General features: G+C 33.6%; 2 protein-coding genes across 6 annotated transcripts in view; one reads left to right on the plus strand and one right to left on the minus strand.

Annotated features, from left to right (window-relative positions):
• The window catches only part of Cnot4 (CCR4-NOT transcription complex subunit 4), a 69,258-nt gene extending 64,016 nt beyond the window's left edge, over nucleotides 1-5,242 (minus strand). Inside the window, exons 1-2 of one of the 4 annotated variants that reach the window (XM_023164227.2) lie at nucleotides 5,114-5,242; nucleotides 4,360-4,516 (exon numbers count right to left, since the gene is read on the minus strand). In XM_023164227.2, coding sequence (XP_023019995.2) covers nucleotides 4,360-4,467 — 108 coding nt within the window. In that variant the 5' untranslated portion in view covers nucleotides 4,468-4,516; nucleotides 5,114-5,242. Of the gene's footprint in view, nucleotides 1-4,359; nucleotides 4,517-4,885; nucleotides 4,902-5,030 lie in introns of those variants that run through there. The other 3 variants (XM_023164229.2, XM_023164225.2, XM_023164228.2) reach the window with 3 other exon arrangements.
• A 1,488-nt stretch (nucleotides 5,243-6,730) lies between these two features.
• The window catches only part of Zip102B (Zinc/iron regulated transporter-related protein 102B), a 50,542-nt gene continuing 42,924 nt past the window's right edge, over nucleotides 6,731-14,348 (plus strand). Inside the window, exon 1 of one of the 2 annotated variants that reach the window (XM_074170532.1) lies at nucleotides 6,731-7,015. In XM_074170532.1, coding sequence (XP_074026633.1) covers nucleotides 6,920-7,015 — 96 coding nt within the window. In that variant the 5' untranslated portion in view covers nucleotides 6,731-6,919. The remainder of the gene's footprint in view (nucleotides 7,016-14,348) is intronic. The other variant, XM_023164222.2, reaches the window with a different exon arrangement.

Here is a 14,348-nt window from a genome sequence, read left to right on the forward strand (position 1 = left end):
GCCCGTTAAACTTCTTTTCCTGGTGAAAAGGACCATCTCAGTCTTCTTGGGATTGATCGACAGTGAGTGTTCCTTACACCATGTTTCTATTAATTTGAGCCCATCCTGCGCTCTATCGCACAGTGTGTTTACAAATTTGCAATTGTGTAGAATCCATTTTTCTTAAGGTGATTAATTAGGGTATCCAGAACTATGTTCCGGAGAAGGGGTGACAAGACCCCTCACTGTGGACATCCCCTCATGACCAGTTCTTTCACTGTGATGTCTTCTACATTAATACTTATTGCTCTACTAGAGAGCATCTGCAGTATCCATTCTCCTACTACCAGGGGTACAATTCTGGAGTGTAGTTGCTGGGTAATTGTTGGAAAGGTTGTTTTATCAAACGCTCCCTCGATATCTATGAGTATACCCAGGGTGGATTCTTTGTTGTCCATTGATCTCTCGATTCTGCCAACAACATGGTGAAGGGCCGAATCAGTAGACCTTCCCGGAGTATATGCATGCTGATTTGGATGAAGTGGGTTGTGAACAAGTACTTCATCTCTTATGTACCGCTCACATAGCCTCTCCATGGTTTTTAAGAAAAACGATGTGAGACTAATTGGTCGGAATGCTTTTGGTAGGGTGTAGTCCATCCTACCTGGTTTGGGTATAAATACTACTTTTTCTTATCTCAACTTACTGGGAATATACCTCAGAGCTAGAGAGGCTTTGAATATTCCAATCAGGTGCGGCATAAGAGTGTCCAGTCCCCACTGAAGTAGGGCTGGTCTTATACCGTCAGGTCCTGGTGACTTGAAGGGGAAAAGCCCGATATAGCCCATCTTATTTTGTCCTCATCAATTACTGTACTAGCATATTGCCAGTCATATTGTGAGGGTGTTATTGGTACATCCGTACATAGTTTCAATTTATTTTGGTTTGTTATGGACCAACTCATGGTCTGGACAGAGTGGTCGGATATTCCTAAGTCAAAGATTTTACAGGATGAGTTTTCTATGTTACTTATTACATAATCAAGCCCACTGACGGTCAAGTATTTTCCATATCTAGCTATACGTGTTGGTTCGTTATAGAGTAAATTCATGTTGAACATTTCAAATAGATCAAAAAGTTGTTTTTTATAGTAGCTATTTCCCATAAAATCTATATTGAAATCCCCACAGATTACAGAGTTTGCATACTTATTATATATTGTTTAAGATGTGATTTAGGTTATCAAGGAATGACTGCGGATCTGCATCATTGGATGAGCTTCGATAGATTGTGACAATGCACAATTCTTTGTTCACTTCTATGGCAGAACACTCGAAATTAAGTTCTATAGATACATCCACCAAATACGATAGGTTTTTACAATTTTTGAGAAACTGAGACTGGACAAATATTGTTGTACCGCCATGTTCAAGCTGAGACCTGCTGAAGCTGGAGACTAGTTCATAACCCGCTATCCTAGTGTTTTTTTTAATTTTTCATGACATAACCAGTGTTCAGTTATACAAATAAAAGTTGGTTTATTAGAATTACAAAATAATTCAAGAAGGTTTATTTTGTTTGATAGACTTTGAATATTTATATGCATTAATTGAAAATTATGTTTTAAGGTGTTGGAGTCAGAAATGAGGCGTGGTTTCGAAAATTTGGGCTCGTTTGATGTGGCTTAGATGTTTGTTGGCTGTCCAAGAAGCGTTGACCCTTTCTAAAGTCAAAACGGCTGAAGTGTATGTTTTCCGGCCAAAAGCTTGGTTCATAAACTTGTTGTAAGTTGGGGTCTATACCAATCATAAAAGCTTGGTTATTGATCCTAACGGGCAATGTGTTGAGTTTTTGACATAGATGTTCGTGGAATTGGTGTGTTTCTTTATATAAGTTGTTATGTTTTCTTCTCTAACTTCGCCAGGCACTCTTGACCCAAATAACCAGATTTTTTTATTTGCTTTAGGGTTTCCTCCAAATTGTTCATCACCCTCACTGCTTCCTACTTTGTGTTTAGTTATTTTCGGTATTCTCTGCCTAGATACTGTTATAAATTAGTCCAAGTGTTCTCGTTCATCAACGTTACTGGGTATTTCAGAAGTATTTATGAAGATTCTGACAAGTCCAAACAACTTTTAGAATTCGAAAAATGAATTTCTAAAATGTGTTTCCCTTTAACTAGAATTATTTGTTATTTCAGTGGGCAATCATTTAGTTATCATCTTTGAAAACTATACACAATAAACAAAATGGAATAGGACTTCAAACAAAAAAAACTCAAGGATCGGGAATGAAGTGAGTCATGTTAATTTTTGTTTCCAGTAATATATGATTTAGTCCAAAAAACTGCTTTATGTTTTTGAAGTTCAAGATAGACACTGTAGAAAATCATCTAAGTCAAATCTTCTCTCAATAATTCTCTTGTACATATAGTTAAAAATATTTCTAGGAAGTCATTTATTTTGAATATCTTTCTAATGTACATTTGTATATCCACAAAAAGCATTACAGTGAAAATTAAAATTTGATAAAAATACTGAATTATGCGATTTCATTTGTTGAAGGTTTCTTTATATCAAAATATTAAATAATGATGTGCTAAATGCCTGACATTTTCAAACAACCTCTGGTTGAACATAAGTAGTAATGTCCCTAAGAGAACTATTTCTTAAATTTTTTTGAGGTCACAAAAAATTTGTGAGCAAAAAGAAATTTCCAGAAATAATTTAAACACATTGCACTGAACTTCTTAGAATTATTCGAAAATTTATTGTATGAGTCTTCAAAAGGAGACTGTCCCTCCATAAACTGCTATAAACGAATTAGAGAAACAATAAGATTGAATTAATGAATTTGACCATCAAAACTTCAATCATATAAAATAAGTTATTAATCAAAAGCATATTAAATTAAAAAATTTCACTTAACGAACAGTTTGATTTCTGAAAATATGTCATACAGTGCGGTCGTAAAAAGTTCCATCTCCTTTCAATTTTAGAAATGGAATACATTTTGATGTTGTTCAAGGTTTACATAAGAAGACATCATTTTCAGAACATTTCAATGAGAAAACAATAGTATACATCATTCATCGCCGAGAGGTCGCAGTTATTTTTCTGAATGGAAATGAAGACTTTGAATAGGTCTTTCAAAGGGCTATGCTATGGAAAATGATACTGGTTTGCTTATAGACTGATCGAGTTAGGGGTATATTATACTAATCGAGCCTAATCACTTTCACTGATAATAACCCGCAAAAATGAAAATAAATATCAATAACCTATAAACGTGTCGTGAGCGTAACAAATGAACAAGCGCCGTCGCTGCTATATTATGCTTAGACCTCCGATTAAAACCTTCGATTTAAAAGTGTCGGAGCCGAAGTCAGAACCGAAGGTGTAATAATAATCGGAAGTTCCGACTTAACGGAACAGGAGTCGAAACCAAAAATCATGAAACAAGCCCATTATCAGTTCGGTTATCAAAATCGGATCAGTCATTCACGAGTATTAGCAGCTTCAAAGAGAAACATTCAGAATTGGCAAATAAACGATATTTATTTTATATTTCAATAACTAAACCCATTTTTGGTTCACTCATAAATATTAAAAATGAATATAAAAAAATGTATTGACTATGTGAGAACAAAAATTGTATGACTCTTAAAAGGAAAAAAAAATACAATGTCAATTATTCTATAAACGACATTTTTTTTGTGATGGACTCAATATTTTATACTGTTTTTTTGGGTTTATAACCTTCCACAATCTGAAAAGTTCTACCCCAAAAAGTTAGTACTTAATATAAACTACTGGAAAGTCTAATTAGTCAGTAACTTGTCGTATTCATAAATTTTGCCTACAAATTGAAAAAAAAATGAATTGAAAAATTAAATATTGATACTTAGCTTTATTAAGTGGTTAACGTTTTGGATAACAATCTCTTCCAAAAATTAATCACTCCTAAAAATATAACCCCCTATTCACTATGAAAATCTCGCCTAATTTCTTTTGATACAAGTCAAAAGAAAGGAATATCCATATGTTACAAGCGACAGTCTTACAACGTCTACAACGGGGTCACCCGTTGAATAAATGAATAAAATGTAGTATCATCCCAGAAAAAACATATTCATACACAAAATTTTTACTTTTTAAGTGAAATTTGAAGTATTTAGTGAATACTAGCTATTAATATGTAAATTAAATTACCATAGAAATGGTAAATTACATTCAAAAATCTATGATTGTAAAAAATTACTTAATTACAAATAACCCTTAACTTGTAGGTTCGCTCAAACACCTGACAACTATTTTAGAAATAACGCTCTATTCAACTGAATCCAATTTCAGTATTTGGAAATTGATTTGAATGACTCACCTGATAACCACAGGTACATGGGAAGAAATTTAGATCATCAACTTCCAGTGGTTCCATGCAAAGGGGACATTCCACCTGCTCCTCTCCACTTTGATTTAAAACTGACATCTTGATATCAGCAATGTTCTCCTTTCTGTTTCGAAAAGCTCTGTAGATTCTTGAATAGTTAAAATAATATTAATTAGAACACTGTAGGTAATTATCCACTAATTAGGATGTGTAATTCTTGGAATCCCTTTGTTACCTCGTTCACATGAAGTTGAGGTAAATTATTACAAAATAAAAAAATCTTTTAAGAGGATTTAAAGTTTGCATTATAATGGGCGTACAAGAACTGGTACTACTGCAAGTAGGTAACTGTTTTTGATCGTTCGCAACATTAAAGTGAATGTCAAAAGAATCAGAACATCTGTCAATGTACTTGCCATGTAACAAAATTTTCATGAAGAATTACACATCGATTTTCAATAACATTACAACATCGTAATCATTTTACCATTATTACAAAATAAATTCGAGCAAATACCTTTGAAACTACCTGTTCTTTTCTGAACAAAAAAAAAAAATAGCAATCTAAATACTCTGTACAGATTTTATGCAACAACTTGAGAAATCTGAAGTGTTTTGAATAGTACAAGTAAAAATAATTGACATATTTCAAATCTACTTACACGAAAATCGATGGAGAACTCGATGAGAATATTAATTATTGAAAAGATGAAAGTAATACGTGGATAATCCTATATTTACTTACTTAAATTTTCGATTAGACAGTTACCAATATGGCGACTTTGATCTTAAATCCTTGCGCATGAAATCAACGCAGAACGCTGTTTCCCCAAGTCATATTTACAATACCTAAATAACCTATTCGCCAAATCCCATAATACACGATAAAACAAATGATCACGGATCACGACAAATACAAAATAAAGTTTCACAACCACACAAAAGTAAATTTGGTCAAAAATGTAATTTTCATGATGGAGTTAATTTATACAATAAAAACCTAGCACTATAAAAGAATTGAATTATATGAAATTCAAAACACAAATAAAAGAATATATTTTGAAATACATTGACAGATTTGTAGTTTCACATATTTTTATTTATTTTTTTAATTTTTATTCGTTGTATTATTCTTAGTATGTTTTTTTCGATTTGTATGTTATATTGTCCCTATCATAAACTTGTAATGTTAATAGTAACGAGGTTATGATACTGAACAAATCAGATTACTATTAGTTATAGTAATCTAATTTGTCTAATATCATAACCTCGTCGGCTATGAGACAATTGATAATTCAATTGAGATTGGTCCCTATGATGGATTACCAAGGAACCAATTCCCTAAGATGATTTCAGAAGTGAAAAACACACACTCGAGAAGTTTCAAAATTTGATCGCACATACTTTGAATAGGAGTCTACAGGTTTCTAATCCTAAATTTCCTAAGATATACGATCTACCAATGATTCACATAACTGACAAGTTGATTTGAAACTTTTTCAATCTCACAATTGATTTTGAGGTCTGTTAATTGTTAATTCACATGAATTCATAAATAAAATCAAGGTTGTGGAATTGAGGGATGGAGAGATTTCAATATATTTTGAGGGTTATTCTGAAGACCATTTCTCAGTGAAGAAATAATCAAAGAATATATACAACTACCGAAAAAATCTAAGAGGAACATAATTGATTCCTGTTCAAAACCTGTTTCTACATACAATACGAACGTACGGCAATGGAAAACCAACTTCATAGCTTATATATTCATGAGCAAATTCGAATTTGAAGCAAAAGAGTAAGTAAGGAAATCTGAGTTAGAGGACTTTGTTTCAACTCTTAACAACAAATCTCCGAACATAAAGTTTACATATGAAATTGAAAACAACGAGGAGTTACCTTTCTTGAATGTCTTGTGATTGGAAGTTACTAGAGTTTAGATTTTGATGTCTATTGGGAGAATACTAGTACGTTATTTCAGAGCACAAAATTTGACTTCTGAGGGATGTCGTTCGTAGGGGTGCGACAGCTGGTTTCCGGAGAAACATATCATTTTTAAAACAGATAAATTTCTGATAGCTCGCAAACTTGTCCACAACACAAAATGGCAGGTCTATTCGTCACCGTATCATGACTTCAAATTTAATATTATGACTCTTCAGCCAATCATTAAACTCGGTTAATAAAAATCATTCAATACGAGCCGTCAATTCTTCAGATCACGAGGACTACTTTACAGCGGCTTTATTTCTCTGTATTGGTTTTTTGGCCTTTGAGTACGCCGGCACAATACCAATTGCTACGACTATACCAGAATTACCAATGGAAAACGCTATTTCATGTGACACATGTCACATGTATCAATGATTCTGTGACGTACTCAAATGTTTTATTTTTATTTGTAAAAGTTTGTTAGTAAATTTTTTATGTTTTTCTAATAAATTTTAGTACGTATGCATTTTTGTAATACGTTTGTTAAAACTATGCATAAGTGACGAAACGATAGTATCAATAAAACATAGGTAGTTGATAATTCCACGTCAGAAAAAATATGGAAGAAACTTCTATGCTAATAGCATTAGTTTTAGTCATGCTAGTTGGTTCTTTTTTGGCTGGATCTATACCGTTATTCTTCAGTTTTTCAGAGGTAAAAACTATTCCTTTTGATTATAATAATTTTCAGTAACGGTAAGTACTGTTCAGAAAACGTTCATGTAATTTAATTTTGCTAATATTCATCTGGAGATCGATTAGGGGAAATTTTCTAAAGCATCAGCAAGGGATATTCCTTACTTGATTTTTCTGTGGGTTTTGTATTTTATTTTGATATATTTCTACCCTTCAGTTGAACCAAGCATTAAATTGTTTTGAAGGTAAATTCAACTCAAATCCCTTTGAGTTGAAAAAACGAATTCGTCTTCATAATATTTAATTTGTTCAACTCCTAATATTCAAGCTGGATTTATAGATTAAGTAACGCATCACATGATGTACCATTACGCAAGAAGAGTACCTTTACCCAAGCATTAATGCAAAAAGACAAATGTTCATTTCATTAACCAAAGCAAGAAAATTTCAAGATTATTACAATTTTACACATGATAATAATGAATTAATTGCTTAAATACAGCAAATATTGATCCAAAAAGCAATGATTAAAAAACTGAATGAAATAATCATCAAGTCTTATGAACCTCTAAAATTACTTAGTCAAGCAAGTTTTGTATTAAATAATGATGTGAATAGATGCATCATTCTTATCAGTTTGAAGTAGTGAAAGATAATAACAAAAAGCTATTATAGTCGTTTTCTCAATGAAATATTATAAATAAAAGACAGAAAAGATAAAAACAGATTTTGGCTATTGTCTCGGTAACTACTAGATGTTTGTTACAGGATTTCTAGTACTGTAAATATGTTTTCAATGTTTGTGTAAATATATGTGAAGAAAAGGCAATGGCGCTGCTATATAATTAATAATGTTACGAGAAAAATAATTCGAAATATCGAACGACAACTCTCATCAGATTGTGTTAGATTCCTGCTGGGATGTTGAAAAATGTTATTTTCTCGTACTTTAAAAACTCGAACAAGGACACTGCCATGAAACAAAAATAAGTGAAGGAAAGACAATGGGGAATAGTGAACTAAACTTTCATCAAATCGTTTCAGAACTTCGTCGGGAAGGCAAAAAAATATTTATTACCTCCTTATATGAAAATTCGAATAATAAGGCACTGCCACAAGAAGAAAAACGTCATGGAGGGAGCCCATGTAAATTGATGAACGAAGTACTCATCAAATCCTTTTGGACTTACGAAGGGATGGTAGAAAAAAATGTTCATTTCCTTGTACTGTGAAAACCCGAAAAATAAAGGCGCTGCCAGAATTTGAAAAATTTTACGTGGGAGCTCATAGAAAATGAAGAACAAAACACTAATCAATTCTTTTGGGAGCCCTGTCGGGCTTGCAGAATTATTTCTTTTCCTGTACTATAAAAACTTGAAAAGTAAGGGTGCTGCCACAAAACAAAAATTATTGAAAGACGATCCAATAAATAGCTTCTTCATAAGGAGACTAAGGCTTGTTCTCTGAGGACAGTTGATTCCAGCAATGCAATTGTGGTTCAGCCTAGCACCACTGACGAGTGCTATGGTGGGTCGAAACAGCCCTGTCTAATGCTGGATTATAAATGTGTTGTGTTTGGGATCTAGTTTACGATTTGTTTGCCTTATAGTGAAAGATAGAGGACGAAACTCGTCGGCAGTCGATGTCGAAGCCATGGTCGAACTGCCGTTTGACCATGGGCTTCCTTGCAACATTTTTTATCTAGTGGCAGCACCCTTAATTTTCGAGATTTCATAGCAAGAAGAAATAAATGATTAAATACTCATCAAATCATATTGGACCCTCATCGGGGAATGTTAATACATAGTGAAATTATTTCCTAATACCGACATTTCTTTTTGAATGTGCCTAGTAGTAGTAGCAAACGAATCTGATGAAAGCATGAATGAGTTTACATTGAAAGGGTTATATTTTTTGGAGTGACTAATTTTTGTGTAGAAATCCTGTGAATGATATCTGATTTAATTCCATAGGTAGCGAAAGTTTGGAATACAAACTGAGCAGAGACAAGTGTTTTTTGTATAATTCAGTGTTCATATTTGTTTCGAAACAATTTTTCTTTCATGTAATTCAATTTAAAAAAATTAAGTTATTATAAAACAGAAATAGATAATTGTTCAAGGAATCCGAGAAAAATGTGGAAAACACTCAAAACTCTTATCAAACCCAATAATGCACCTATACCTACCCAAATCATTTTTGAAACAACAACAGCTAATTTAGATTACGATAAGGTTGAAATGTTCAATTCTTTTTTCATTGATAGTATAGTAGGTATCAATTAAAAATAGTATTCCCTTAGCCCACCTTTGGTCAAACCATAACCTTCCAATAAGTGAATGCACTCTGGTAGTTTTTAAGCCTTTAACCTTGAATGAGCTAAAAATTTTAGTAAATAGTTTAGTCAGCAAGTGTAATTTAGATATTCTGAATAATAAAGTGCTGAAAAGTATCTTTCATGTGATTGGTCCAATAATCTTGAACTTTATCAATACGTCACTAACTACTGGTGTTTTTCCTCATCAGCTTAAAACAAGTACAGTTGTACCAGTTCCCAAAATAATAAATACAAACGAGGCTATCAATTTCCGACCTATCAATACATTACCAAGCTTGGAAAAAGTACTTGAATTAGCTGTGTACGATCAAATTCTTGACTACATCAATACAAATAAACTTTTAATGGAATACCAATCAGGGTTTAGAGCTGGTCATTCCTGTGAAACTGCTCTTCAAGTAACACTATCCAAATGGAAAATTGATATGGATGCAAATAGGTACATTGTAGATTTTAAACGAGCTTTCGAGATATTTCAATTCTACTTATGATACTACAGTACTATGGTTTGACTGGCAACGTTTTCAATTGGTTCTCTAGTTATTTACAAGAGAGGTCACAGTGTACTAAAATAAACAACTACATTTCAACAAAAAATCCATCAATACTGGTCCGTTACTGTTTATTTTATATCTAAATGACATCAATCATATTCAGGACTGTGGATTTATAAACTTCTTTGCAGATGACACTTTGCTGACAGCAAGCAATATCAGCTTAACCAATGCTGTCAAAAAAATTAATAATATGCTTATTTAAATATCTGATTGGCTATCTGTAAAAGACAGGCTTTCCTATTTTTCCATGATATTTATTTTCAAAATTATTACTGGAAAATTTCCTACCTATTTCAACCAGTTCATAACTTATCAAAATGAAATCCATGATTACTCTACATGAGGGAATAAGAACTTATATGTTACCCGAACAAAATATACCATGACAATGAATTCTATTTTCCACAAGGGTCTCTTGGACTACAATAAACTTCCCAATGATATTAAATGTAGTGACTCCATTTCAATTTTTAAAAACCGTCTAACTAAATATCTGAAAGAAAAATATGTTTGAGTTCAACATATCTTCCAAATTTATATCAGCTTTTCAGTTCATTGGTCTATCAAGAGTTGTACACTCCATCCTCTGATTTTATTTATTTTTATTATTCTTGTTATACTTTTGCTTGTATTTTCAAAATGCGATTGTCATAACAGTATTATGTATATTAGGATTCCTATATTAATAAATGCTCTTATCTTATATGAAAGTAGCTGTTTCAGGAGGACTTTTTCTTTCAGTTTGTGCCTGAAAGTTACTTCTTTGCATGATTTACACATTTATGTATAGAGTTACTTCTTTTGAAATTGATTGCTTTCTTCCTCTCTTTGGAAGATTCCCACATTTTTTGTATCAAGATGGAGAAGTGGAAAGCCAAAAACTTTCTTTCCCATGAATGAGTTGTTTACACTTTTCGTACCATTCCCTCAGTTTGTCATACCACTTTTTAATTTGTGACAGAATAATTATTTGTCAGTTTTTATAGTATGAGTAAATGAATAACTTTTTTTTTACCATCCTGATGGGAGTCGAAAACGATTTAATGAGTGTTTCATTCATCATTTTCTATGGGCTTTTTCGTGAAATTTCTCATCTTATGGTGACGCCCTCATTTTTCGAGTTCTTATAGTACGAGAAAATAATGTTTGTTCTACCATCTGGACCGTGGTCCAAAAGAGCTTGATGGGTGGGAAAAATGCTTTTGCCTTTTTATACAACTATACAACTACTTTCATATAAACATTGAATTACATGAAAGGAAAATACTTTCGTGGCAAATCCTTTTATATGAACATTAAATTATACAACGCATTTCTTCCTATTCAGTTTGGATGATTCCCACATTTTTGTTTGTATAAAGATGGGGAATTAGAAAGCCAAAAATATACCCTTTTCAAGTTTTTACATTTGATGAATATTCCGAATTACCATCACAATACTCCAAAGAAGGTCTGAACAGAGCTTTATAAAGCATCAAAAGTTGCTGAGGTGTGTACAGTTTTCTGGTTCGGAACACTGTTCCAAGCTTTTGAGAAGCAGCCTTTGCAATTCCAGTAACATGATAGTGCCAAGACATATTGCTGTCCATTTTAACCCCCAACAAACTTATCGAAGCAGAAAGCGGAATTGTCTGACCTGACATTATCATATCCGGTTCGGAGACATTTATCTTCTTGGAGAAAACCGATGCCTGAGTTTTTGTTGCATTGAATTGAACCTGGTTACTTTCATCCCAATTCGAAATCACTTCTAGATCATCGTTAAGATATGGAACCTCCTGCTGCCGGTGAAGATGTGCCTCCGTAGCCGATGTCCTGGAATCCAAATGGAATGACGAGACAAGTCTGCTGTCCTCAGCGAAACAATATATTTGTTTTTTTTTTCAATAAGTCGTTGATATACAATAAAAAGAAGGTTGGATACAATATGGATCCGTGGAGAACACCAGCGTTGACGGTGAAATAATTGGAGAGATATCCATCGACGGCCACTTGCAGGGAACGTTTTTTTTAAAAGCTGAAGAGCCATACTCAAAAATGATCCGACAAGTCATAGCATCGAAGTTTCGCCAACAAACCGTCATGCCACACACGGCCTTAGAAATATCGAGCGCAACAGCTCTTGATTCTCCATGTTTCTCGATTACGTTATTCCAAATAAAGGGGAGGATTACGACTTTGTCGTAATCCTCCCCTCTATTTGGAGGGGTTTGTGGTCAGAAGATCCCAATGGAGACCTTACGGTGACTGTGTAAATTTCTGGATTGGTTGACTAATTTGTAATCTAAGTGAGTCCGCTGCTTATTGCAAAAGCCACAGCTGCGCGACCTTGTTCGTCGTTGATAATTGAAATTTTGAACCATTCGATATTGTGGACATTGAAGTCACCGAATATGGAAATTTCGGCAGTGGGATGATTGATTTGCAGACAATCAATGGTGTTTGCAAGTGACGAGAATAGTGGCTTATTTTGTATGTCGCTAGGTGGTCAATAATCGCAGCATATGAATTTGGTGATCTTCTGTTACATTATTTTGAACCACGTAACATAAAAGTTTCGGGGTTCCAGCATTTCATTTCAGTTCAGGAGAGATCGCTTCTGATAAAAAGAGATGTTCCAAAGTTATGTCTGAATCGGTTGTGGAAATCATAGCCGGGATATCGAAAATTGACGGGGTTTGTTGAAGCACTGACTTTGATTTCTGTGAGTGCAAGAGTATGAGGACTATTTGATTGCAGATGTTGGTGCACTGAGTTTATATTTGAGTTGAGTCTTCTGATGTTGCAGAAATTGATTTTAAAGTTGCTAGTGGGCCTCTTAGCAACTGCGGTTACCATGCTATTTCCCTGTGGACTGATGTTAGGAAGACCCTGCTGACTGTCAGAAATAGTGGTTTTCGATGCAGGATGATGTTCTTGAATCAGACCCCACCTGGAGATCCGATTGGGGAGCTATTTTACCTCTGGAGTATTTTGACCCTAGGAACGCCATCATGCATTTTCTTTATATTTCCACCCTTGAAACCGGAAACAGCGGCACAGCAACGACACCTTAGCCCGAAAGCAATTTCACGCTGACTGAGCCGTTGCGATGGTATCTTACCGGGCGATGCCAGGTAGGACCAGCAACAACCATCTGCTATTTGATTATTTTGACACCAATATGGACACTCCCCAAGGTGGCGTGCTTGAGTTACTGATCTTTTTGCTCTATAGTGACGGTATACATATATACATACAAGCCGATATCCGATCATCGGAATTTACTCAGGATGTGTAAACTTCTGAAGAAGCTAGCCACTCGCGCCAGCGAAACGTCAGGAAGAAATTCCAAAAATCGACTGCCTTCAAATCGAAAAAATAGTGATATATATTTATGGAGTTCACTCTCAGGCCTAATATCTGTTCGAAAATACTTTATTTTAATACAGTGTGCTCGCAAAGTATGGAATAAATTCGATATTTCCAAAACCAAAAGTTGTTTTACAAAAACCTGAAACACGTCAATTTTTAATTTTAATATTCTACATTTTACAACAAAATGTCATTATACAGGGTGATCTATATTAATGTGATGACGTCATCGGTAATTTTTTTAAATGCAACACCCTGTATTTGGTATCAGTTTTAGATAATTCGTAACGAGCTGATTCCGAAAAGGTATGATACTTGGGGTCTAACGGACAGAATTTGAAAGTGTGCGCTTATACAATAAATTTTATTGATATCTAATAAAAGTAGAAATAATTAATTATTTTATATTTTTTTCTAACTATTAATTTATCAATGGGAAAATAATTTAGTAATAAATAAATGACTTTATTTTAAATGTTCGAACTGTAGTCCTTGCTGTAGTTGACAGTAACCGTGCTACCAAGTATTTCTTATTAATTTCAAAAAACTAGGCGGCTAGTTTTTTTTGTTATTGTGAAATGTCATTATTTCCATTGACGTTCAGTAACTGTTAAATAGGACAGTAGTTGTTGTATTAGTTCGTGAATTTTCTGTAGTATTGCTTCGAATTAATTTGAAGTAGTAATGAACTTAAGTGTAAAGCAAAGAATTGAAATACTTATGATGATTGGCTATGGAGACAGATGGCGAACTCAGATGGAAGTGTGTAACTTATTTAATGAAAAATATCCAGAAAGACGCATAACGCAGTCAGAAGTAAGTAAGATTGAAAAGAAATTTCGAGGAACTGGTACAGTTGAAAATGCACGCAAATCAGGTCGTCCTTCTGTAAATGATGATACAGAACTAGATTTTCCACTCGATTTTAAAGAAGATGTGCATACTTCTGTTCATAAGGTTAGTCGTGATTTCGATGTCAGTAAAACAACTGTACACAAAGTATTAAAATTGGAAAAATGGCATCCCTTAAAAATCGAACTTCTACAGGAATTAAACGAGGATGATCCAGATAGAAGAATAGAATTTTGTGAAACCATGATGGA

This window comes from Leptinotarsa decemlineata, unplaced genomic scaffold (assembly GCF_025532065.1).
Source record: "Leptinotarsa decemlineata unplaced genomic scaffold, Ldec_3_MD MMD2_P_RNA_scaffold_9, whole genome shotgun sequence".
Classification (NCBI taxonomy): domain Eukaryota; kingdom Metazoa; phylum Arthropoda; class Insecta; order Coleoptera; family Chrysomelidae; genus Leptinotarsa; species Leptinotarsa decemlineata.